The 26,807-nt window shown below is 37.8% G+C and overlaps 2 protein-coding genes across 6 annotated transcripts in view; one reads left to right on the top strand and one right to left on the bottom strand.

Annotated features, from left to right (window-relative positions):
* Positions 1-10,738, top strand: part of scara5 (scavenger receptor class A, member 5 (putative)) — a 41,012-nt gene extending 30,274 nt beyond the window's left edge. For all 4 annotated transcript variants that reach the window (XM_079887579.1, XM_079887578.1, XM_079887576.1 and 1 more), the window contains 5 exons: positions 535-615; positions 804-911; positions 6,788-6,853; positions 9,523-9,711; positions 9,901-10,738. In XM_079887579.1, coding sequence (XP_079743705.1) covers positions 535-615; positions 804-911; positions 6,788-6,853; positions 9,523-9,711; positions 9,901-10,034 — 578 coding nt within the window. In that variant the 3' untranslated portion in view covers positions 10,035-10,738. The remainder of the gene's footprint in view (positions 1-534; positions 616-803; positions 912-6,787; positions 6,854-9,522; positions 9,712-9,900) is intronic.
* A 5,404-nt stretch (positions 10,739-16,142) lies between these two features.
* tab2 (TGF-beta activated kinase 1 (MAP3K7) binding protein 2) overlaps positions 16,143-26,807 on the bottom strand; it is a 45,898-nt gene continuing 35,233 nt past the window's right edge. The window contains exons 4-8 of one of the 2 annotated variants that reach the window (XM_079887537.1): positions 25,995-26,155; positions 23,028-23,121; positions 19,704-19,799; positions 19,350-19,463; positions 16,143-17,604 (exon numbers count right to left, since the gene is read on the bottom strand). In XM_079887537.1, the coding sequence (XP_079743663.1) occupies positions 17,471-17,604; positions 19,350-19,463; positions 19,704-19,799; positions 23,028-23,121; positions 25,995-26,155 (599 nt within the window). In that variant the 3' untranslated portion in view covers positions 16,143-17,470. The remainder of the gene's footprint in view (positions 17,605-19,349; positions 19,464-19,703; positions 19,800-23,027; positions 23,122-25,994; positions 26,156-26,807) is intronic. The other variant, XM_079887538.1, reaches the window with a different exon arrangement.

The following is a 26,807-nucleotide window of genomic DNA, read 5'->3' as shown; positions in this document are numbered from 1 at the left end:
TCATCACTTGTAGACAGATCCTACTTTAATTAACTCCAGTACTACTTCAGTGTAACTCCCTGGACATATAAAGACTGAACAGTGTTGTTTTAACACTGAGGATTTGGCTGTGACACTTCAGAGTCAGGGCTGCTTGTGATGCTTAAACAAACAGAACAGTGATTTGAAGGCATCACAGAGTCACAATACTAAACTTCTGGGGGAATCAACCTATGAAGAGATTACTTATAATTATAAGAGAGCATTGTAAAAAATAATCATTATAATAATAATTACACACATACATTTTAAAGAACTGAGTTTCACCCAAAGGTCTACAGAAAATATGTCCTATCCTTCATTGTCCACATACACACACAGTCCAAAGAGCAGGGTAAACATGTGTTCTCCATTGTACAAATTGAACTGAACAAAGAAACAGAGCCTGCTAGTCTAGGTCATAAGAAATCTGTTGTTAGGTGACTCTGGAGCCAGTAATGAATCGATTTTTTACACTTCTGTTTTAATTGTTAAATGTTGTTGTTCTGTTTTTAGGACCCCCAGGACCAAAGGGTGAGAAGGGTGATGTGGGGCCCCTGGGACCAGCTGGACTTCCTGGTTTGACGGGAATAAGAGGTGTAGTACCACACTCACACAACACACAGTGAAGCACAGCCAAAACCCATCATCACCAGCAACTGACTGACCAGCTATAGCCTCTAAATCATCCACATGTATGAACACAACCCAATGACAGCTCATGTGTATGGCATTTGTCTTGAGTATATATCCTAAAGAAACTTTTGTTTTTGTTTTTTTGTCAGGCTTGTCAGGAGAAAAGGGCATTCAGGGTCCTCGTGGACTGGCAGGACGAGGTGGGCAGGATGGACACAACGGAGAAAAAGGAGATATTGGGCCTGAGGGACCAAAAGGTTAGACATTTATGTTGACACGCACACACACACACACACGTCTGGTTCACTATCTTTGTGGGGACTCTCCATAGACGTAATGGTTTTTATACTGTACAAACTGTATGTTCTCTCCCCTTACACTAACCCTACCCCTAAACCTGCCCATCACACAAAACTTTCAGCATTTTTACATTTAAAAAAAAACCTAATTCTGTATGATTTATAAACTTGATTCCTCATGGGGACCACAATTTAGGTCCCCAAGGTTACACGAGTCAACATGAGTCTGTGTGCATTCAGGTTGAAGTCCGCACTGAGATAGAAGAACATGTACCCATTAGTTTAAATCGAGCATAGCGTTAGTTCTGGCAGGTTCACGTCAGTCAAGTTGACAAGACTGACATGTCAGTCATCAGCTGACTCTAAGCAGCAAGGAGTTCTTGCCCTGAACAGAACCACACCGCAAATCCAAACGTATGTTAATTGTCAATCATCTTTGAAGATGGTGATCCTGACAGAACTATATTAGTGAGATCAGTTCATAGACTTTTATTGTTTTATAAATAATGAAATGTTTTTATATTAGGTTCAGAAACCTGTAAAGGACACTAGATTTAAATAGAAACATGATTTGACCGATTTATAAGGTTCGGCCGAGGTTCGGCTCACCAGTGGGTGTTTTACTACACTGTTAACCCTTGCTGTAAAAAAAGGTCAAATTCTGACAGTACCATACCATTTTTCATTAAAACAGTAATATATAGTAATGTATAGTAATATAGTAATATACAGTGCCCTCCACAATTATTGGCACCCCTGTTTAAGATGTGGTCGTGGACTTCTAAAAATTCTCCTTTTTTTTTAAACAACATAGAACCCAAATGCAAAAAAAGAGGAAAATCCAACCTTTCATTTAAGTACATTACTTTGGTGGTAAAAAAAAAAAAAATCACACATTTAGAAAAAAAAAACCTTGAAATCATGTGTCCCACAATTATTGCCACCCCTAACAATTCCGCTGAAAAATGTAATAGATTTTTTTTTAAATATATTTTTCTGTAGTTGCTAAAGTTGGTCAGGGTATCTAGGAACTTTTAATTAGTAATTCATGACTTCCTGTTTCCCTGGGGTATAAATATGACGTGACACAGAGGCCTAATTCTCTTACCCATTTGTCAACATGGCATAGACAAGAGAACACACCATTCAAGTAAGGCAGATGTGTGCCGACCTTCATAAGTCAGGCAATGGCTACAAGAAAATAGCCACTCGCCTTAACTTGCCCGTATCTACATTCAGAGGAATCATTAAGAAGTTTAAAACAACTGGAACAGTGACAAACAAGGCTGGAAGAGGTCCCAAGTTTATCTTGCCACAACGCACAGTGAGGAGGATGGTGAGAGAAGTAAAATAAAGTCCTAAGCTCACTGTCACAGAATTGCATCAAAGAGTGGCATCTTGGGGTCACAAAGTCTCCAAAACAACCATCAGACGCTCTCTACATGCCAACAAGCTGTTTGGGAGGCATGCAAGGAAAAAGCCTTTTCTCACTAACACTCACAAACGTAAACGTCTGGAGTTTGCTAAGCGACACTGGGACTTCAACTGGGATCCTGTGCTTTGGTCAGATGAGACTAAGATTGAGCTTTTTGGCAACAAACAGGGTTGAGGTCACTCTAAGTGGGTCTGGCGTAAAACAAAAGATGAGTATGCCGAAAAGCACCTCATGCCCACCGTGAAGTATGGTGGAGGATCTGTGATGCTGTGGGCCTGTTTCTCTTCCAAAGGCCCTGGGAAACTTGTTAGGGTGCATGGCATTATGAACGCTTTGAACTACCAGGACATTTTAAATAAAAACCTGATGGCCTCTGCCAGAAAGCTGAAGATGGGTCGTCATTGGGTCTTTCAGCAGGATAATGATCCAAAACATGTGGAAAAATCTACACAAAAATGGTTCAGCAGTCACAAACTCAAGGTCCTCCCATGGCCATCTCAGTCCCCAGACCTCAACCCAATCAAAAACCTGTGGGGCGAGCTAAAGAGGAGAGTGCATAAGAGAGGACCCAGGACACTGGATGATCTAGAAAGATTGTGCAAAGAAGAATGGTCAAAGATCCCTCTCTCTGTGTTCTCCAATCTTGTGAAATGTTATAGGAGGAGATTAAGTGCTGTCTTGTTGGCAAAAGGGGGTTGTACAAAGTATTAACATCAGGGGTGCCAATAATTGTGGGACACATGATTTCAAGTTTTTTCTAAATGTGTGATTTTTTTTTTTACCACCAAAGTAATGTACTTAAATAAAAGGTTGGATTTTTCTCTTTTTTTGCATTTGGGTTCTATGTTGTTTAAAAAAAAAAGGAGAATTTTTAGAAGTCCACGACCACATCTTAAACAGGGGTGCCAAAAATTGTGGAGGGCACTGTATATATAGTAATGTACAGTATAATGTATTTTGGACCTCACAAGTATAATCAAACCTGTACTCACACACATTAAAGTTTATACACAATTTAAATATTTATAGTTCACTGTATTAAGCTTTGATTAAAACAAGTGTTTTGCTAGATACACAGATTTATATCCTTCATTTTTTTTCTCACCCTTTATCTTTGTTTCAGTTAGCCTAGTGCTACCCTACTCAACATGAAATGTGTTTCCAGACATTTTACTTTTCTAATGTGACATTTCATCCACAATTCTACCAGGAATGTGTAATAAGAAAATAAGATTCTATTTCTGTGGTATTCTTTTTAGGGGGTTCCTAAAAGCGTAAAATTGACTAATATTTAGAGGCTGCATTATGTCACAATTCAGTATAGAAACAAGTGAAGGAGGACTGTGTGTGTTCTTGGAGTTTCAAACATGATGTTATGATGTAATTTTCCTTTAGTTCTGGGATTATAAGTTTCATGACCTTCAGGTTCAGGTGTTTGACCAAAAAACACTTAGCAAACAGATAATAGGTAGATTTTAAATTGCAAACTCCCACTGAGATTAATGAGAATGCTAAGATAGATGGTATAGCTTTCTCTTGGTAATATATAGACATCCTTTGCTCTACATAAAGCATCAAATATGTTCTTATTTACTATGAATGTGTCATGCCACACAACAGTTTTGTGTTCATTGTGAACAGACAATTCACTTGTCACTAGAAACTTGGTTTGGACAGGGTGTGAGGTTCTAGGCTTGTAAAATAGCTAGCTGACTTCAGGCTTTACTTACTTCTTTGTTTCTATTTTCACTCTTTATTTAAATTTCAGTCTGAGCTCCAACTCCAACTCACTGATCTCATTCTCCGAACATGTGCTGCTCCTTAAACACCTTCCAAAACATATAATGATTTCCCCTAATGTTCTCCAGAGCACCATACCATCCTCCAATCGCTCTTCATCTTTCCTCAACTTCCACCAAAACAATCCACCCATTTCTCCTATTTTCATTGCCTCATTCTGATGTTTATTGGACCTCAGAACCTTGTTTTTGTAATAGAATCATCCTCACTTACATCCACTTCGATCTTGGGGCTCACAAGATATGTGACCACACTGGTTGTGGTCTGTTGCAATAGATGCGTCATGTTTTCAAAGCATGTGACAAACAGCTGCGAAAGATCAGTGTGAATTGGCCGATTGCTGCTGACTACTACACACCAGAAGAGTGAGACTGTGGCTGTGTATGACTGACATATATTCTAAATATCATTTTTAAATTGCTAGTTTTTCATGCTTTTAAGAGGCTACTTAAAAGCATGAAACACATTTGCAAAATCTAAAATTAAAACCACACTGCCTAATATTCACGCTACTGGATGCGGGGCTGCCTTTTGAGTACCCCTGATCTATATTGAATCTGCTCCCACAGATGATCTATAAATGATTATAGTTGCAAGAAAAATGGACTGAATCTTAAAATCTGTTAAAAGACATGTATCACTGCAACGTCCCTCCATAAACCCTACCAAAACCCTCTAAGTGGCCATAGAAACCACAGTTAGTACAAATGCAGTTTATTTCTTTATTTCACCACTATGACCAGAATTCACTGAAACAGACACTTGGAATTTGGTGTTCCCTATCTGTCAGTCACCTTGACGTTGGGTCAATGTACTGACACTAAAGGTCGCACTTGGGAGCCCCAAACACCTCTGATACTTTGAGAAAAGGCAAATAAGAATTGGTGAGTAGAATTTGCATGCCACTCCCCTGACAAACGGGTATAAAAGGAGGTGGCTTGCTCCTCTCATTCAGATTTTTTTTCTTCGGAGCTGAGTAGTGTGCAGTCACTCTTTCCATTCACCTCTACACAAGGGAATCTTCTATCGAATCTGCTGTACACAACACATTGCAGCGGTCTCTCTCCATTCTCTAAAGCACAGATAAGCACAAAGAGCTCCTCTGGGCACTTCAGCAATAAAAAAACAGATTTCCCTAAAAGAGCAAACACAGACAGAGAGCGTCTTTATAAAGATGCCATTCTGTCTTGTGTGTTTCTGGGTGCGGCCAGTATTTCTTGTCCTTGGATGGCCACAATCTCTGACTTTTGTGTTTGGTCTGACCCACGCAGAGGCAGTGTTCGTGTATGGTTTTATGTTCCCATCATGAGAACTTGGCCATGGCAATGTAACTTTCACAACTCTCTTTTCTGGCTAGAGAGATAGTCACTTCAGTTGCTACCCGTTCTGGTCCTTCTGCTATTCACAAGGTCACGGCGGCAAGCACTGAGGGCAGCATGAGGACAACATTAGGAGTTTTTCTGCCGGGTAAATCCCCACTGACCTCCCATTCCTCGTGTTGCACGTAGGGCCAAGTGGAGATCCTGGATGAGTTAGGCAGCTTGTCTCATGGCAAGCCAAATTTCTAACTCGGGGCTCCAGATTAGGATGAGCTGTCGATTGTCGAGGGTGGGCTGGATGTTTGCTATCTTGGCTCAAAACACGACTCACAGCAAGGTTCACTTTTTTGATGCCCCAATATCGCAAGGTGGCCTCTTGGGCAACACTGTTGTGGACTTTGCCCAGCAGTTTTTGGCAGTTAAGAAGCAGACATACATCTGCCTTCGGCGTGATTCCACCTACAAAAAACCCTGCTCCGTCTGCTCATTGAAGAAGGCATCTACCTGTGGCAGCCACACCAGTTCCACCATAGTCCGTGCCTATAGCCTGGCCACAGCGTCGAGCTTCTGGGGGAAATGCAACGTAGCTCGCTTATCAGACGAACCTCAAGAAGGCTTTGAAGCATCCCTAAGACGAGCAACCCCATTGGAGGGGCAAGTGGAGAATCCTTTGTTCCCCTTTCTCCTTGTTTTGCCAATAGCCCAAGTGGCAGCTGCATCTAAATTTGCTTCCTAATTTCTTGTGTTACACAGTCTGCAGCCTGGACATATTGGATGCAAGTTTGTTGCCTTCTCATATCTGTCTACGACCCTCGCTAAGCCCTGTACATGTCAGCGTGGTGTTTTTCAAGGATACACAGCTTCCTCACCCATCACTAGCCAGTTCCAGTTGGGGTTTATGGAGCAAGGTCGGTATTCCAGTACACCTACAGCCACAGAATCAGCTTCCCAAAATGCCGCCTTTGCTCCACTTCGCTGGTTGTTCCTCTGGTGCTACTCGTACTGAGTTTGGAGGCCTGTCTAGTGTCTCCCAACCTGTCTCACTGGACCTACATTGGCATATCAATTGAGTTGCTAGTGCTATTGCTATTGGTATTACACAGATGTTGTTCAAAGTCAGGGAGGACGAAGAACAGGTCCTATTGGTAGCACCACATTGACCCACCAGGACTTGGTTCTCGGAACTCATGCTCCTTGCGACTTGCAAATTGTATAATTTTCATCATTCCCCTGATCACAAAAGAATGATTTTTGAATGGAAATCTCTGTTTTACCTGCAGGTATGAGAGGAGAAAGAGGACAGAAAGGAGAGAAGGGAGAGCGTGGAGACAAAGGAGGGAAAACAGGTGAACATTTGATTCATGCAGAAAATAAACATGCTACATTATAACATTGTATTTATATTTTTACTACAAATTATGCTTTGTGAAAGTATTTTGTTAATGTATGTTAAAGTCAAGTCATCATTTTTTTTAATGATTACATCCTTTGAGATTCTCTTATAATAAGTTTTTTGTTCAAAAGTTTTAATACATGACCATTTTCCACCCTGTCTACTTGCCCCCTTGATTACACCCATGAAAAGAACTCCAGATGAAAAAAAAAAATATCTTAATTTGCCTTACATTTGGCATAATTTGATGACAATCAAATGTATATACTGTCTAAAAAGCGGCATGGTTTAAATATGTTGTTGTGTTTCTTCACAGATTACACAGATCCTCTGATTTGGGTAGCACATAAACTGTGAATATTGGCTCAAATTGGCTGAATGTTCAGTGGCTTAGTTTGGTGGGGGAAAAAATAAAATAAATAATTAAATAATAATAATTTCTTATTTTAATAATAAAAAAATAATAATATGATGACACCCAAAGTACTTAATTTCACCTGAAAGGGGGAATAAATATGACAACAGTCACCTGTCCCATACAGAAATTGCATTGTCAGAGTATTTGGGAATATTCACAAATAATTTATACACACAAAAAAATGATCAGAGTTACAAAATCACACATTTTAGATGAGAACAATGCATCACAGTTCTTCAATGAGCATTTAGCTGTGTCATCAGCAAGTCCTTTCCCATCCATCAGCGCAGTTGCTGGAGAGCAACGGCCGCCTCGTCGTTGGCATATATCAGCATGACATCAGAGCATGCATCTCACTGTGATCGCCGGTGATTGGTTCGGCACAGATTTTACTCCACTCAAAAACAGTTTATTGACAGACTCTGCAATGCAGTGAGCAATCACTGAGACAGTTTTAATAAATGAATCACCTACTTTCAAGCAGTTGTCCACTTTCTTTACCATTAACATTATGATTTTAAGGCAGTCTTTCATTCTCTATACTTATTTTCTTAAACTCTCTTAAAAGTCTCTGAGCACACCCTTCTGATGGCCCATTCATATGGCTTCAATCAGCTGTGTGGGTGTGTGTTTGCTGCCAGGAGTCACACAGCTGTTACATATTTACGAGATATTTTCTGACTATACCATCTCATTGATCTACAGTACTCAGTGTGTTCTGCATTAATGTCATGAAAGGTTAAACTTTGAACATTAAAATCTCTCTGCATGAACTTGCTCTTATCATCTGACCCCGACACCAAGGACTAAAACAACTGTGTGAAATCTGCATCAGTCTGACAACAAAATCACCTTCTCTAATCACTGTTGCAGGTTAAGGAAGAGTTTAGGATAATATGTCTCAAACCCTGCATATGGGACCACAGTCGTATGTCTTGAATAGCAGTCAAAAGCAGTGAGATAAAGCCATGGATGATATTGAAACGCTGGAGAGTACAAAACATGGGGCCCTATTTTAATGATCTAACCTCATGGTCTAAAGCGCATGGTGTAAGTGCACTTACGGTGTATTCGAATCCACTTTTGCTAGTTTATCGAGCAAGCAGACCATCTACGGGACAAGCCGGATTCCACCATATCTTTATGTACACAATATTAATCTTTTACATTGTAATCCTTTTATTTTTTATATTTGGCTAGTTTGTTGCGCATCCCTGTGTGTTTAATAAGCTGATTGTACATGCGTTGTGCACCCGCCTATAGGCGCATATTAATAATGCGCCCTTTAAATAACAAAAAAAAAATATTGCTTTTATATTGCTTTTGAATACAGGCTTTTTTTTATTTATTTAAAGGGCGCATTATTAATATGCGCTATAGGGACGTCACGCCACTTGGAGCAGCCATCTTGACGGAATAGAAAATGCTAAACCGCCGGTTATACTACAACTAATTACATGAACGTGTTACCACCGCACCACATTTTTATTTTTTTATTTTAGAGAATAATTGCACAACCTATTCGATATTCTATAGTAATTCTATAATTAAATAAACTAATCGAATATTCAAAAATCGTGACTCATCTCTGCATGTAATCTCTTGTTTTTTCCCCCAAATCTTCACTCACGTCTCGATTTTCGAAGGGGATTATAAACGTTTCTTAGGTTTGCTTAAGAAGCCTATTCATATTCTTTACTGTGGTAAAGTAGAAAAAACGTTGTAGGACAGATAGCCTACATTTTTATTTGCACGTCAGATTCATTTTAACAGTTTGTGCTTGTTATAGGCGCGTCAAGTTTATTTGTAAAGCGTGTTTCACACGCGCGGGTGATTTTTATTTTCGCTTTCTCTGGCAGCGCAATATCAAACATAGCTTAAATGTCTTGCCCTTGTGGAAAACATGAAGATATCAGAAAATAGGTCGATGGTCTCTTTCCTCCTCGTGCCCCACATCCCTCTCAAAGTGCAGAGCGGTAGGCTTCATGTGGAATACGCGAAAGGTCGCTATCTCAGACTGAGTACAGAAGCGAACTGAAATTGAGCGGAAGTACGAAGTCTGACGTAGTCAGGCTACACCCCTAGAGATAAAGACACCGAATATAAAGTGGGATTGATATTTAAATGGGATTTTTTGTATGTCTGTTTCTCTGTAAGATGTAATTTGTAATAGAATCATTCTGCAATGAATGTATATATTTCAGTTGAAGAAACTCTGGTAAGGCTTGTCAACGGCTCCGGGCCTCATGAGGGTCGAGTGGAAGTGCTCCATGAGCTTCGATGGGGGACAGTGTGCGATGACGTTTGGGACATAAAAGATGGAGACGTTGTGTGCAGGATGCTGGGGTACCGTGGTGCCAAAGAAATCCACAAAACAGGCCGGTTTGGACAAGGTCAGAGTCATTACAAGGTTAAGGTAGCAGAAGACATGCTTGCAAATATTCACTGCACTCTACAGTACTGTCATGGGTTTAATTGCTAGGCAGTGTATGAAGTTATTATATGTATTGTAGAACTCAAATATAATTTGGATAAAAGCGTTTGTCAAATGTGTAAAATGCATCTCTTTCTTTCTCTTTTAGGCACTGGGTTAATCTGGATGGATGATGTTGCTTGTGTTGGTACTGAAGACTCTATTCACCAGTGTAAATTCTCAGGATGGGCGAAAACCAACTGTGGTCACGTAGAAGATGCAGGAGTGACCTGTAACATATAGCCTGTTTCAAGTCTGTAGAATGGACAATTAATCTGTAAGTGTGGATGATTTACTGCAAGCTCAGAAGAAGCAGTATTGTGTCATTCTACAAAGCAGAAGACTTATGAACTTGACTGTGGGAGAGTAAAAGGCCTTAGAGATCAGACACAGGGTCAACATACTGTACCAGCAATGATACTATTACCCAAATACTCCAGCCATATCCATCAGACAGGGATACAAATAATATCCCACATCTAATAGAAAAGTGTGTGTGTGTGTGTGTGTGTGTGTGCTCTATGCTGCTGCTTGTGTTTGTGTGTGTATAAAAAATATATTTTTTAATGAAAGCCCATCTGCAGTTTACATTCTGTACAGATAGATGCATTTAACTTTCCAAAGACTTTTATGAACACATTTTTGCTAGCTAGTATTTTTTATGACATTTAACTCTTTTAAAAGGCTTGTGTAGTTGCAAATGTGCCTTTAAACTATAACTTTGACCATAACATGTCATGACATGGTCAGCAATTGTATACCTCAGTTAATGGTGAGTGCCATTTACAGTCTGTATTCATTATTCAGTAGCTTCATTATAATACTAAACCATCGGTATTGGTAATCTTGATTGTACAACAATAAATTATTTACCTATTTTAGTGATGAATTATCCAGTGTGAATAATGAAAATGATACAACAAAATAAAATATATATTATAAATTGCAGTTTCTAAGAGTGATAACATGCTATATAATACACTAAAGTATTTTTTAAATAGTTTAACAAAAATGATTTAGGATATTTTTACTAAGCTTTTCCTTCAGCCATTGTAGATGACTACAGGCTTGATTTGCTTAATTTGGATTTCTGCTGATCAAAGTCAAATTAGTGAACGGAAAGATATTTTGACAAGTTTAGCTTTATCTGATCTTTCATTGTGCAACATGTCGTCTTTACTCTGTTAAAAGTGCTATAAGTAAATTTCAGACGTCAAACCACGTATGCTCTTTCTTATACTCCAAAAACATCTCAGAAATCAGGCTTCACATGCAGAGAGAGTCTAGTTTTCTGACTAGTGCAGGCCACTCCCCTGATGTTTACTCTAGTGCTGTCATGTTGGAGTGATGTTTGTGTCTCCATGGACATCTGTACAGTAGTGCCGGGCAACCCACGTGCACATGTCCTATCGATGGATTGAAAAAGACTGGACTACCAGCCCCAACTTCTGCAGACCATTCTATGGCCAGTGAGCCCGTGGGAGCGCCTTCAGCTGGAAATTTGTGAGGACATAGTGTACATGGCCATGGAGTTCCTCGTCATCCGCACATTTTGGTGGTCATCTATGATCTCCATTCCAAATGGCCCGAGGAAGTTTCGAGCTGGGACAGTCACATCACAGATTATCACACAGATGTTTGGTCCTCCTGCCCCTCTTAACTGATCCATTATAGCCATGGTTAGGTCAGGAACCTCAATGTTCCCCTCTCAGGGAAGCCCCTGCAACAGCCAGGATCTGATCTGCAATCATCTGAGCCTCAGCCTCTCTAGCCACTACCTGATGTTATCCAGGATGGCCAAGATGTGTAGCCAAAGTCCGGCCCGGGGATGAATTTCAAAGGCCTGCAGCTTAAAGGCCACACATAATACATTATTGAATAGTCATACATGAAATGGCCTTTATCGGAGATTGATAGAATATTCCATAGTCGCCTTGGTTAGCTTAGCTAACACAATGTGATCAACAGTCTGAATATGTTTCCTTGGAGGTTGAGGGTTCGTAGACCAAATGGATGGAATTGCACTCGGAGAGACATTTTTAAAACTCTGGCGAGATCCGCGATGAACATATTTACAGCGTGGTATAAAAGCTATATCCTGATTTGGGTACAAAGCAGACTGAGGCTCACCGTAATACAGTAACAGTTCTCTAAAAAGACAAAAGTGTAATTTATCAGCTGAGGTCAGTTCAGTGTAGATTCAGTTTCAAATCCTGTGTAAAGTTCATCAAATATGGAATGTGTTCAATTCAGCTATAAAGCAGCTCTGCAGAAAACAGAAAACAGTTTAGTTCTCATGACTAATCAACTACAGGTTTTTGCTCACACGTAATAATCTAAAGGTAAGATGTTGGCCCCAGCTACTTCATCTTTGAAGCCATTTGTGTACAAATTAAATCTGAATTTTTTTTTTAATAAAAATCCTCAGGAAGGTCATTTATTTTGTAAGCTGCATTGAAAGTTCCATCCTTTTTCATGTTAAAAGTAACTGTTGAATACAGTATTCATTGCAAGCAATACATTGTCTATGGATGAAAGTACCTAGAAAGTCCGCTAGATGGCATTGTTGTGAACCAAATAGAAAAAAAGTTTTCATTACCTGAAATAGAGATAATTTATGAGAGGATGTTTAGGTCTATTTTAAACTTTACCTCTCAAATGCAAATGAAATTCTAATGGTCCTCCGTAGAGCTACTTCATTCCGGTTCAGGAGATTGCTAATTTTGGTTAAACTCACCCTTATTTATGTTATTGAATGGTATGTTGTCAATGATGATGTGTTGTTGAAGTTGTCGTAAACGTATGCCGTCCTCTTCCTCCGATCCAGGGTCGTCTAGCAATTCTGCAAAAACATGGTTAGGATGCAAGGTGTCTTTCAGAATGCAGTGAAAAGTTTCTGTAGTGCTGTAAGTACAGAAGCATGTGTGATAGAAATATTTTATGTAATGGGTATTTTCAACATTAAATGTACAGAGAAACGCAGATGCTCAGGTCAAAGGCCCATACTTCACCAAAAAGTACTTCACACATTAGAACTAACAGACATAGCCTATATGACTAGCTCAGATCATTACAAACCAATCACCAGAACACATCACAGTGAAGAAGACTTGAGTGATTTTTACTCAACTGTATGATATATAAATGTATATGTATCTTTCTATGCTTGGTTGTTGTGGCCAGTGATCTCCCGGCCGTGACTAAAACTTCATTTCTACAAAGAGCATCTTGGGAATCATGTCAGATATATGCAGAGGTGGACAGTAACAAAGTACATTTATTTGAGTACTGTACTTAAGTACACTTTTTGAGTATCTGTACTTTACTTGAGTATTATTTTTTCTGGAAACTTTTTACTTTAACTTCACTACATTTGAAAGACAAATATCATACTTTTTACTCCACAATTCTGTCAAGGTCCTTGAGTAGAAAGTAACATCAGTCAGTGAATGATTTTGGTCGCAGGGATTACATTTTGGTTGGAAATGAAAGTCGGGTTGACGTCAGAACCCTGCATCTGATTGACATCAGAACCCGACGTCATATTGACGTTGGATATTGATTGAAAATAAAAGTCGGGTTGACGTCAGAACCCGACTGATGTTGGTTTCTGACGTCAACCCGATTTTCATTTTCAACCACAATACAACGTCTGTCCTACATTGGAGATCAACGTCAATCTGACATTGGATTCTGACATAAACCTGATTTTCATTTTCAGCGTTGGGTTTGGTTTTCTAAATGCGAATTTTATCACTTTTTTGGAGCACACTAGCTTATAGATAACAGTAAGGCTAACATATTCACACTAAAAGACAAAAAACTTTAAATATGGCAATATTTGAGGGAACAGCCATTTGGGTGTCCGAAACCATTGTGGACGTTATTGAGTGACTTATTCAATCTCACATTCAATCCCACTACTGGAACTGTGTTCTAGAAATAAATTTGATATTGATATGAGGGTATGCAGGCATAGATTCAGAGGCATACGGTACTTTAAGTATTACATACAGCAATGCAACAATAATAAAACAAGTATCAAAAGTAAAAAGTAAATGTCAATGCATTAAGTACTTTTAAAAATGAGTACTTCTGTACTTTTACTTAAGTAAAAATAGGTCTTTACAACTTTTACTTGTAACGGAGTAATATTTGACCAGTAGTATCTATACTTTCACTCAAGTAAGGAAGTTGTGTACTTCGTCCACCTCTGGATATATGCTGCGCAGCTGAGAAACAGATCCTACGCTCAGAAGAAAACAGCAGAACATCAAAGTGTGATTGAGTGAGTGATAGTAGCTTCATCGATGGGACGCCGTCACCTTACTTCAGGGAAGTATTGTATTTTTAACAACTGCAAGTTGGTTGGTTGTGTTCGTATTAGGAATTTCCACAACAAATGTTGTAGAGGGTAGGTTTACTAATCTGTTCTCATTTCGAAATGTCCACATGACACTGGCTACCGTGTAGCGGCTTAAGTTAGACTCGACCCTCTGCCCAGCCTCCCTGAAACTCAAACCACGGTTGACCACATCATCAACCAAAGTGGCCCGGATCCCTCTTCCTTGTCGTACTCCTCGTCCTTGTCCTCTTTCTCGTCCCCCTCTCTTATTGTCCTCCATTTTTGTCCAAACCAAGAAAGCCATCCTAAAGCCTATAAATAGTGCTCAAGCTCTGATTTCTAAGTGAACAAATTAGCTATAAGGGTTTTTCACACATGAGCATTGGGTGTAGGTAATCGGTAAGTGTGCCATTTTGAATGGCAGTGTTTTCTAAATGAAACACAAGAGCTGTTAGTTTTGAGTGATGTGTCTAATGTAGAGAACTGTGTTTAGTTTTGCAAAAAGTGTTTTTCAATTGCAAACTGAGTGTAAAGCGTATAATGTGCCTGTAGTTTCGCAGGCTTGGTGAGATTTGGTGCATGGGTGAATGTTTTCACTGAGTGGGCCTCAAGTCCCACTTTTAGTGTGTAAGCACAAACTGTAATGAGTCTTTACTCCACCAGGGTATGCTACAAGCACGAGCCCCGTCTGATTGATCATGGCGGCGGTGTTGCAATCTGTAGAGATATTCTTAATGTTACTCAGAAAACAGGACTTTACTTGAAGTGTGGACTTTTGGTAAACACTTCTGTTTTCGCTCTGATAAACACCTCTGTTTTCTGACGACTGCATAGTATTTTTTCTGACTCTCTTCTGCAAAAACAAAGGATTTATAAGCGTTCTCTGCCTCACTCCCCATAGCATAAATGAGACCGTTTACTTGAACTTCTCCGTCCTCTATCAAGCTTAGTGGCTGTCCAGAATCACTGCAATCTCTGTCTCCGATCCATCGACTACATCAGCTTATCAAAGGAAAAACTTAAAGTTAAAGTATCAGTAACAGTGTTGAAACGATAAACAATATCGTATCATATAACATAAACATACCCTACATTTTTTATAATTTTCACAAAATTTTCATGGCCCCAAGAATATTTTGTTGAATGAATTTGTGAACATGCAATATGAAAAGAAAGAACAGAGCCTCTGGTTTTAAAAACAAAACAAAAATTCTAGCTTTGTGGATTTTTTTTTTTTTTTTTTTTAAGTAAGTTTCAGAAAAATAAAAAAATAGTTTCATCATTTTGAACAAAATTGCTTTTTTGTCAAAGACTGGATGGGATTCAGAATGATGATCAAAGTTTCACAGTTGTTACCTCTTCATGGGTCGACCTTTCGTTTAGTAACATCAGGTAGTTTTGATTTATATGCCGTTTAATGTTTGATGATCACGTTAGATATGTACTCCTTCAGCACCCCCCACCCCACCATATAACAGTGAAAACATGGATTGACGGAAAATCTTGTCAATGGCGGGGAAAGAGTTAAATAAACGTAAGATAAAAAGAAAAACTCCAGCAAAGCAGACAAAGTTTATTTTTGTTTTAATTTTTTTCCTTTTTTATTTTTTATTTTATTTAATTTTTTTTACAAATAACTTATCTATTACAAAGACAGTTTACCCAGCTAAGATCAAAAACATTGGATATCCAAATCATTTTTCTCCCCCTTTTCTTTTAAAATCCATAAACATGACAGACAGATCTGATTATTTCTTTGGGTTTTTTTCAAAAGTTAGTTAAACTACCACAGAAAGAAATGTTTTTGGAGCCAAAAAATAGTCTCATCTCCGAAACAAAGCGTAGAATGAATAAATTTTCTCCACAGCAAAGTTATTTTTAGCCTGGATACCAGAAACCAGCATTTGGAAATTGTGTATTCATTTGTTTCATAAATAACGACCTCATTCAACTTTTCAATGCACGACTTATGCATTAAGCACTCTTGTAAAGAATGAATGGCAAAGCATTCATTTTCTGAAATAAACTTTAGGTCAATCAACTAATAAAGTTACAAAACATTTCCAAGGACCTGTTTCAATTCTGTAACATCTGCAAGCGAAGGCACTGTGCACATGATCCGTAACCGAGAGAACCATAAAGACTGAAGGCACATAGTGAATTATTGAGCTACACTCAGGGACACGATGGTCTGCGTTTCCTGTGCTTTGGCACTTTATAAAACCTGAGTGGTGAGTACTCTGTGTATTAAAAGCCCTTGTGAATACTCATCCACTGTTAGGAGGGCACCCATACACTATGGGACAAAGTCTTGTCTCTCAACCCCGCATTACTGAACATAATCTGAAAAGCGTTATCAATGCATAGCAACGAAACATTCCTTTCTTTGCACAAAGGTATAAATTCTCCTAATAGTAAACCTACATTCCAGTTGTCACATAGGAAAGCACGTGTTATCTGAGGGCGTTATGGATTTCCTGTGAAGTCCTTTGACCGCTCTGAGGTCAAGTACCTTATTAATAAAATCTAGATCTTTTTCAGTTTTGCTGCATCTGCAGCTCGTACACTGGATAGAGTGCTCGACAAAGAGCATTGTTTTGTCGTTGCACATTTTATCATCCCTTTAAGTTCTCACAAAAGCTCACGATGGGAAACCATTCTCATATGAGAAACAAAAAAACAACAACACCACATAGAAATAAATGAAGTCTATAAAGCTATACTTACAGGAAATACATGTGAATTCTTGAGAAAGAAAATAGGCATCAAAAAGCTCATTCTAAAACTATGTACAGTAAAATCTGTGTGGCGGGGACTCCTCTGTAAACTGTACATCTAAAGCATGCAATTTTTTTTCTTTTTTCTCACATTTTATTTACCAAACAAAAGAATTGCGAGTTTAGCAGATTCCACTCATGATCCTTTGGGAACAGCATTCATAAAGCAGTCAGAAACTGTTCCCATGAAAGAAAAGGCACACTGGCATCCGTAGCCACACATGTAAACCGTGTGGACGTAACAAACGTGTTAATATCACTGGCAGCACTGAGCCTCTTCATGGATCAAGCGGGTGAAGTTTCCCTTGATCTCCCACGCGACACACAAAACTCCCTCTCGACACAGAAGCACACATTTTGTACAGAGACAAAAGAGCTGTAAACATCATCCAGTCTTCAGTGGACATCACAAGACAGACAGACACACAATGACACTGTGGGGGAAAGAGGAAGCTTTATAGAGATCCTCCAACAGGTGTGTCCATGATTCCCTGGAGGAGGCGAAACGGTGGCTGTCGACACGTTTGTGTGTGTGTTGCATGTATTGTGTGTGTGGCTCAGAAATGCCGTGGAAATTCACACTCTTCACAGCGGTTGAGGGCAGGGTGGTTGAGGAAGGTGCAGGCAGTACAGCTCCACTGAACTCCATCATCCTCCTCAGGCTCTGACATGACCCTCACCCTATTGGACTCTGAAAGAAAACGCATCACAATCGTTATCAAAGCCTGTGTTCAAGTTCACTTTATTTATATAGCACATTTACAACAGCCACTGGGCTGACCAAAGTGCTTTACAGAACAACCAGATAAATAATAAGAAAATCATACTTGCATAACAACACATAAAACACAAATAAAAGCAGTAGGGCTGGGTAAAAAAAATATCGATTCTCATTTTTACAGACCGATATCGATTCTTAAATCCCAAGAATCGATTAGTTATCCTGTTTTCAGTTGATGAATGATTGGAACATTGTAGCGCGCATCCCATCCAATAAATCGCAATAATCTTTGTGCTTTGTTACAATTGATATGAAACAAAGTCTCAGATTTCAAATTATTATTATTATAATAATATTATTTTCTTACGAAATTCCAAAACATAAATACCGTTTTGTCGCTGTGGCGTGAGATCGCTCTGGCTCAGCTCTAGAGAAGCACATGATCTTCTCTTCCGCCTTAATAACACCAGTTACAGCGCGAGATAAACATGAATGAGCTTCTGAAAGTGTGTTAAAGGTAGAGTACAACTTATCGAAATCCGTATCATGTGACATGGAATCACTCAATCAGTGTTTCAACCGTGGAAAGACGTTAGTAAAACAGCTTGTAAACAATGTCATGTAACGTCACATTTACCTCAGAAAAACCATATCCAGTGATCATAAACTCGTTAGTCAGCCAGAAAAATGAACTCTAGAGAGGAGCATTTTGCTAAATATATGCACCATATTATATATTCAATATAATTTTTAATGTTCTTCAATTTTTCATGCATGTTTGAATAAATCTGGCAGGTTTTTGTGACAGCCACCATTTAAATGTTTATATTTCATATAACTTTATTATTATAAAAATTAGGGCTGTCAAAAGATTAATTGCGATTAATCGCATCCAAAATAAAAGTTTGTTTTTACATAATATATGTGTGTGTACGGTGTATAATTATTTTCTATATATAAATACACACACATGCATGTATATATTTAAGAAATATTTGCATGTATATACTGTGTATATATATTTATATTATATATAATTTATATTATATATAAATATTTTATATATAAATAACACATTTTCTTAAATATATATATATGCATGTGTGTGTATTTATATATAGAAAATAATTATACTCCATACACAGACATAAATTATGTAAACACAAACTTTTATTTTGGATGCGATTAATCGCGATTAATCGTTTGACAGCCCTAATAAAAATAAATAAAAGTGTAATTTAGGTGTTTGTATACAAATCAGTTAATTTTTACCTTCAATATTATAGAAGGCTAATGAAAGAAAGTAGGCTACCACTGACTCCCATAGTTTACAGCATTAGTTAAGAGATTTGTTAGAAAATGTATTGTACCTGATATCCAAAATAATCAATATTGAATCGAATCGGAATCTAAATCAAATCGAATTGCAAGCTTGTGAATCGAAATCGAATCGAATTGTGAAATTTGTGTCAATACCCAGCCCTAAAAAGCAGCAAAGCTAAGAGCAACCTTAAAAACGGAGTAGCAAAACGGTATCAGACTTGAATATAAAATAGTAAAACAGAAGTAGCAGAGCCGTTTCAGACTCAACTATAGAAAGGAAAAACAGTATCAGACTCAAATATAAAATAGTAAAACCATCTGTGCAGATCCGAGTTGGAAGGAAAGAGAGGGAAATGGCAGAAGTGCGGAGACAGAGAGAGATAGAGACCCACCCATGGATACAGCCATAGAAGGTGGTACAGGAGGTAGAGACGGATCTCGCTTTAACTTGGAGCTGACGTTTATTTTGCGCCCTCTCCTGTCTAGAGAACCTGTGAGATCTACACCTGATCGGCACCACAACACAATGGGCCGATCGGCAACAGAGAAATAAAGACAGAGAAAGAAACTGAGGATGAGAATGGAATGAAGAGGCAGTAAAAACAACTTTAAATAAAATCTTTCAAGGGTTCATTGACAGAAAAATAAGATATACAACATCAAAAAAAAAAGAAGAAGCAAAAGTGTGGCAAGATCGTATTGTAAAGTGTAGAAGAGACGAGATTAAACGTTTTCTAACTACTGACCTGGTTTTGTAGCTTTAAGCGGTTTAGGAGCTACAGGACCCAAGAATCCAAGGTTGTCATAAAAATTGTGAATTGCAATGGGATTAAAGTCTGGTCCTAAAAATCAGAAGAACAAGCCATCAAAAACACATTTGCAGAAAATGGGACCAATAAGGCCTCGTTTACACTGCAGGTCTTGATGCCCAATTCTGATTTGTTGCCTATATCCGATTTTTTTGACTGTCTGTTTACACGTTCTTTAAATTGTGACCCATATCCGATTCATGTGTTTACACTTGCCATAGGCTACTATCTGAAACATATCGCGCATGCTTAAAGGGTTAAATTCTCTTGCACAAATAGACGAACACAAAATATGTTTCATGCTCTGCGATATGCAAAGATGCCAAACACCACTTTTGAATAAGAAACTATGTCTATAAAACTCGTTAAAACTCCACGAATCACAAGCGTGTCGGTGAGAACACTCGTTAAAACAACATACACACCCGGACTTGACTGCACATATTTGACATTATTGATACTGCTTTCATTCGTAATGCAACCGATCTACGGCACATAAATTAAGGGCTGTTCACTGTTATGCAATAAAGAGCCTGCACAGCGACAAGAAATAGAAATTAACACAAAAAAACTGCCTAGAGCCTATACTTACACAACACTGTGGAGATGCGCTCAGGAGTAGAGCAGCTGTGAACAAATTTTTTTTTTATTTTTTTTTGAGCGGCTGCGGACAAATACTTTCTATGCACACACAATATTACATCACAATCTGCGCGTATGTTTTAAAAATATAATTGAACATGTAAATAGTCCTAGGCCTAGCACTTTTTAAATTTAAATAGCCCACGTAAAGCGTTTATTACAAATAAATTACTAATTGCTTGAAATGAATAAATGTAAATGAACAAAAATTTTCGTTAAATTTACAATCATGTGAAAACACTTCCCGTGCCCCTCTCCACAATCCTCTCCTATGATGACAACGTTTCGTCGGGCCATCCGTCCCTTTGCAGATGTGCGTCGGGGTTTCTCTCGTCATTAAACCGCGGAGACGTTGCCTAATGCCTCAGAAAATCCGATCTGCCTGTTTACATGACAGTCGCATTGGCACATATCCGATTTATTTCCACATATGAATGAGGCCTGAAACCGATCTGGAAATATCCGAATGCATGCGTTTTTTTCCTGTTTACACTGTCAAAGAACACATCCGATCTGTGTCACATATGAGCAAAAAATCGGAATTGGGTCACATTTCACTGGCAGTGTAAACAGGGCCTAAGAGAAGCTGAACTAAGCAGCAATACTTTAGGGAGATAATACATTAAAATTAAAATGTCATCCATCTTGATTTTTTTCTCATAATGCACACACGCAATAGGCAAAAAGATCATAAAATACAAAATGAAGCTCCTGAATGTGTTTCTTAATGTCACCCACAATGATTTAAGTTATATCAAACTAGTAAAAAGAAACAACAGACACTGAAGTTTAAGTCATTTTTCAGTTTGGTCCAATTCAAACCATTACTGTGATGTGTACTTTTGTAGAAGTTTGTGAGATTTACATTAGTCTATTTTTGGAACGGTTGTTCATATGAAACGTAATTAAATATACATAAATATCTGAATAAATCAAAAAAAAAAAAAAAAAAAAAAATGTATATATATATATATATATATATATATATATATTTTTTTTTAAACTACATATTATTGGCATTTGGAACTCATTGATAGGCTACTAAAAACATTAATTCATATAACTTAAATGATGATAGATTAAATGATAGTCTGTCATTGGTTCTCTATTTTTTTTTTTTTTTTTAATAAAAGCTTTGAAAGGGTAAAAATAAAGCATGTAAAAAATGTTAACAATTTTTTAAAAGCATAAAACATTCCAAACTGCCCGAATCCAAAAAATAAACATTGCTACTTTAGTGTAGCTTAATAATCCGAATAATATTTTTATTTATAACAACAGCAGTAATGTTAACAATAGGCAAAATAAATGAACAAAATCTGATGTTTTCAAATGGAAAACATAAATAAGACAAGGGAACCTATCAATGATTTAAGTTATATCAAACTAGTAAAAAGAAACAACAGACACTGAAGTTAAAGTCATTTTTTGGTTTGGTCCAATTCAAACCATTACTGTGATGTGTACTTTTGTACAAGTTTGTGAGATTTACATTAGTCTATTTTTGGAACGGTCGTTCATATGAAACGTAATTAAATATACATAAATATCTGAATAAATCAATGTTATTCAATGATAATTAAATAATATATATATATATTTTTTAAACTACATATTATTGGCATTTGGAACTCATTGATAGGCTACTAAAAACATTAATTCATATAACTTAAATGATGATAGATTAAATGATAGTCTGTTCGATTTTTTTTTTTTTTTGAATAAAAGCATGTAAAAAATTTTAACAATTTTTTAAAAGCATAAAACATTCCAAACTACTTTAGTGTATCTTAATAATCCGAATAATCTTTTTATTTATAACAACAGCAGTAATGCTAAAATTAACAAAATCTGATGTTTTCAAATGTAAAACATAAATAAGACAAGGGAACCTATCAACTTCACATTAATATAAGCATTCGTTTCAAACTACAGTTTTAAAGGGTTTGTGTGTTGTTTAATAGGCTAATGAGTGAAGCGAATGGAAATATGCATACACTGTCAGAAAATTAAACAACGAATACATCACCGATGTATTACCGAGTCCATGTGTCATCTGGCATGTTATTAGAATTATTATTAATGTTTTTGTCAGTCTGGATTATTAAACACCTGCTGACAGAGTGCTGTTTTATTTACTGTATGCGTTTACACAGAACTTCTCTCACAGCGATAATTGATTTATACATAACTGACATTATTTAGATGTTTAATACAAAATAAAGATTATATAGTAAATGTTAATATAATTTAAGGAGTTTTAAACGAGCGGATCATGTTAAAAGCTGCATACGGCGGCCATGCTGGAGCATCTGAGCATCAACCCGGGGAGTGAACGAGACTATGAATACGACTACGGGACTAATGATAAGCATAGACAACAGAAAAAGATAATTATCGATTCTCTACCCTACTTACGACACTTTTAAGACGCTATGCATTCAAACTTCTGCGCTTCTGAACAATACTGATATTTGAGTTATTCTGTAATTTATCAACTTAAAAGTAACTGGCCTTCTGAATTTTTTCAAAATTTCTAAAAATTATTTTGCCTGGAGCCCCGTAATGCCACACCAGGACATATCCTGAAAAGCTGAGGAAAACTAGCATGGTACTCACCTCGTGTCTGAAGGAGGTCAATCTCTTTGGTTAAACAATCAATATCGATCTGTAGAAGCCTATTCTTACACCTCAGCTGTTGCATCTCCTCAATCTGAAAATAAAGAAATAAAAAACATAAGTGGAAGTGTTCAAAAGTGCATTGTGTTGATCTATTATAAAATACAAAATTACATACAAAATTAATGGTTTACCACTCGTTTGTTACTTTGCATTAAGTCCGCCATGGCATTAAGCTCATGTTGGATCGACATGATGTAACAATTATTTTTTAGGCCAAACTAATGAGACAGACCCACTTATAATCCATAAAAGCATCTCTATGACTCAAGTGTGCTAAAGACTTCAAGCTCTGATGCAACATACATAGAATATTTACACTTCAGCGTATTTGAAAACAATCATTATCCAATTTAGTAAAGAATCATAATTATAATCAGTGTTGTCACAGCAAATGTTAGCACACCTAATGGAGAGTTAAGCGTGTTAGCGAAGGCTGTTGCGATAACCACAGTATTGTAATACAGCGATACTGACAAGCCAAATGCAGAGGAATGCAAGCAGCCGCCGCAACACCGATGTTCACTTTTGCTCATAAGGCTATGCTCTTCTTGTTTAACACTTCATGCATGTATATTGAATGTCAAATAAGTTGATAATGATAAAAAGAGTAAAGAATGTTTTTTTTTTTCTGCCAAAAGCTCTTTTTTTTACTTAATTAAGACAGTCTACAATTGTGATTTGTACAGAAGTTTAGTGGATTTGCTCTAAACAAGCCTAAACAGACGATTAACTGCGTCAGTCCTTCTTTAGGTCAAGTCATATGTTTGTGAAAAAAATACGCTTGCCATGTGCGAAGAGGAAAGCGAAATCTTTGTCATGGCATCCTGTCATTTAAGGGTATCGTGGCATCCGTAGTCGTAATTGTGATTAAAAATTCGATTGATTGTGCAGCCGTAGTTTCAGTTGTTCTTGTCGGTTCTAGTTTATGCATTGTGTGGTTTGCGTTATTCTCCTGTGTGTTTGGATTATTAATAAAGCCTGTTTTGGAATCTCCCTCGTCTTCATGGCTGCTGACCACATCGTAACATTTATTTGTATGTCAATAAAAAAATAAAAATAAATGAATAAAGAAAATTGAGGGAAAAAAAAGGCAATAATACAGCATATCACGATACTGAGCCACTCAAAATCACTGCAAGAGAAAATCCTTCACCGTGACAGCTAGGGGTGTGAACCGACACTGGTCTCACGGTTCGGTACGATTACGATTATCATGTCATCGATTCAGTTCAATTCCATATCACGATGCACCGCATCCTCAATTTTAAATTTTACTTCAAAAGTGATGTGTGGGCACGTGTGTGTGTGTGTGCTCGCCTGTTCGGGAAGTCGCAGTGACAGAAACAGTGACATTCCAGACAGTTTAAGTTTCAAGCTTGTTTATGCCATTAAGAAAAGGAAAATCTGTCAAATAAATTTTGTTTTAAAGAAATGTTCATTTAAAAGCAGCACTCATTAATCAGTGTATTATGTTACCATTAAAGATGAACGCATCAACCGTCGCCGAATCCGCTGTTGAAGGTGACGATCATCCATTTATAATCACGCGTAACAGAATAATTGTAATTTGACCATCGGGTGCGGATACTTAAATCAGAGAAAGTTATTGGGGCGGGTGGATGATTTGTTTTTGGCTACAGATTCGAGAGACGTTGGAGCTCATCCGCGCATCTCTAAAGCAGTCAGACTCTGCCAGGCATGAACAGCTCGCGGTGAAAACAGCTAACGTGGTTTATCAAGTTTGTGGTATTACCTCCTGCTTATTCTATTTGTGCGTGACATGAGCGCACACAGCGCGTGTCTTCTGCAGGTCGTGCTTAGGTTGTTCATAAAAGCCGAAATGTGCCCAGATGTAGGCTTTTAAAGGGTTAGTTCACCCAAAAATGAAAATTCTGTCAGTAATTACTCACCCTCATGTTGTTCCAACCCCGTAAGACCTTCGTTCATCTTCGGAACACAAATTAAGATATTTTTGATGAAATCTGAGAGCTGATCACTCCTCCATAGGCTTCTAGGTGACCGAAACTTGCTGGCCCAGAAAATGTATTAAAGAGATCGTTAATATAGTCCAAGTGACTCCAGTGGCTCAATCTTAAGTTTATCAAGCGACGAGAATACTTTTTGTGCGCAAAAACAAACAAAAATAACGACTTTATTCCACTATTCATTTCCTTCTCTCTGGGCCTCTAGTTGGTTCACGTAGTGTTTTTGCGTCGCGCGTCTGTGTTACACGTCACCACGTAGGCTCACAATTGGCCGAAGCTGGTCATGTGTGTGATGCGTGTTGACGTGCAACACAGACGCGCTGCGCAAAAACACTACGAGGCCCAGAGAGAAGGAAATGAATAGTGGAATAAAGTCGTTGTTTTTGTTTGTTTTTGCGCACAAAAAGTATTCTCGTCGCTTGATAAACTTAAGATTGAGCCACTGGAGTCACTTGGACTATATTAACGATCTCTTTAATAACTTTTCTGGGCCAGCAAGTTTCGGTCACCTAGAAGCCTATGGAGAAGTGATCAGCTCTCAGATTTCATCAAAAATATCTTAATTTGTGTTCCGAAGATGAACGAAGGTCTTACGGGGTTGGAACAACATGAGGGTAAGTAATTACTGACAAAATTTTCATTTTTGGGTGAACTAACCCTTTAAAGTAGTTGGAGCATTTTTAATTTTCTCGCACTCGCGTCTCACGGTCTCTCCTCCCTCTACCGCGACAAAGCACGTACGCGACAAATGACGTCAGAAAAGCGTCAGTACATTATAATCGGTTATGGTCTATTACTGAACCGATACTGAATTGTCCTCGTCTGCATCGCGATGCATCGTAGAAACGATTAATTTTTACACCCCCTAGTGACAGCCCTAGTTAGAGAGTAAGAGAAATGAAGAGGTACATTAACGTACAGATGGTATCTGACAGACTGAGTTGGAGCGCTGCAGTCGTCTCCTTGTGAGGTCATTTTCCATCTCGTTGACTTCCTCTTTCAGCTTCTCCAGCTTTCTCTTCTTCAGCTCTAATTCATGCCACAATCTCTCCATGCGTGCCCTCTGATGCACTAGCAAAGCTGTAAATACACACAAGTAATCATCAGATACATGCAAAATTTCATGTACAAAACTGATCACAAACATCTGATTAACTATTAAGAGTCTATGAAGTGATAAAAACAGCTTTCAGTTTCTTTCCATACTGTGAAATATTCGAATTTGAGTAAACAAAATATTTGACAAGTTAGGCAGGACTTGAGTTCATCAATCAGAAACTGACTGGACTGTAAAATAAGGTGGTGAATGAGAGTTTGTGGTGGATTGTGGATGGTCACCCTTCTCCTTCACACACTTTTGAGAAAGCTTTTTGACCAGGAGATGGAAACTGAAGTGACATTTTTTACAATTTACTAATATCAATATTGATGTTAAAAGGTAGAAAGAATGGTATTGAATATTCCTTTTAAACATGTAACCACTTTAAACATTTAATGTATGACACTTCATAAAAGCAAATGTATTTTGGTGCAGAAAATATGAATCATGATTGTATTTCAAAATACAACAGAACTATTGACATTAATATGTAATTCTGTACTGGACAATAAAGAATATACACTTCTTCAGAAACACAGGCCAAACTTGGGGTTATTTTTATTGGCAAAATATCTGCTAACACTTTGTTCTGATGATCCCCAACAGACATCAGTAAGTTTTCAACTATATGTC

The sequence above is a fragment of the Squalius cephalus genome, assembly GCF_949319135.1.
Source record: "Squalius cephalus genome assembly, chromosome: 12".
In the NCBI taxonomy this organism is placed as follows: Eukaryota; Metazoa; Chordata; class Actinopteri; order Cypriniformes; family Leuciscidae; genus Squalius; species Squalius cephalus.
This window is presented reverse-complemented; position numbering and strand designations above follow the sequence as displayed.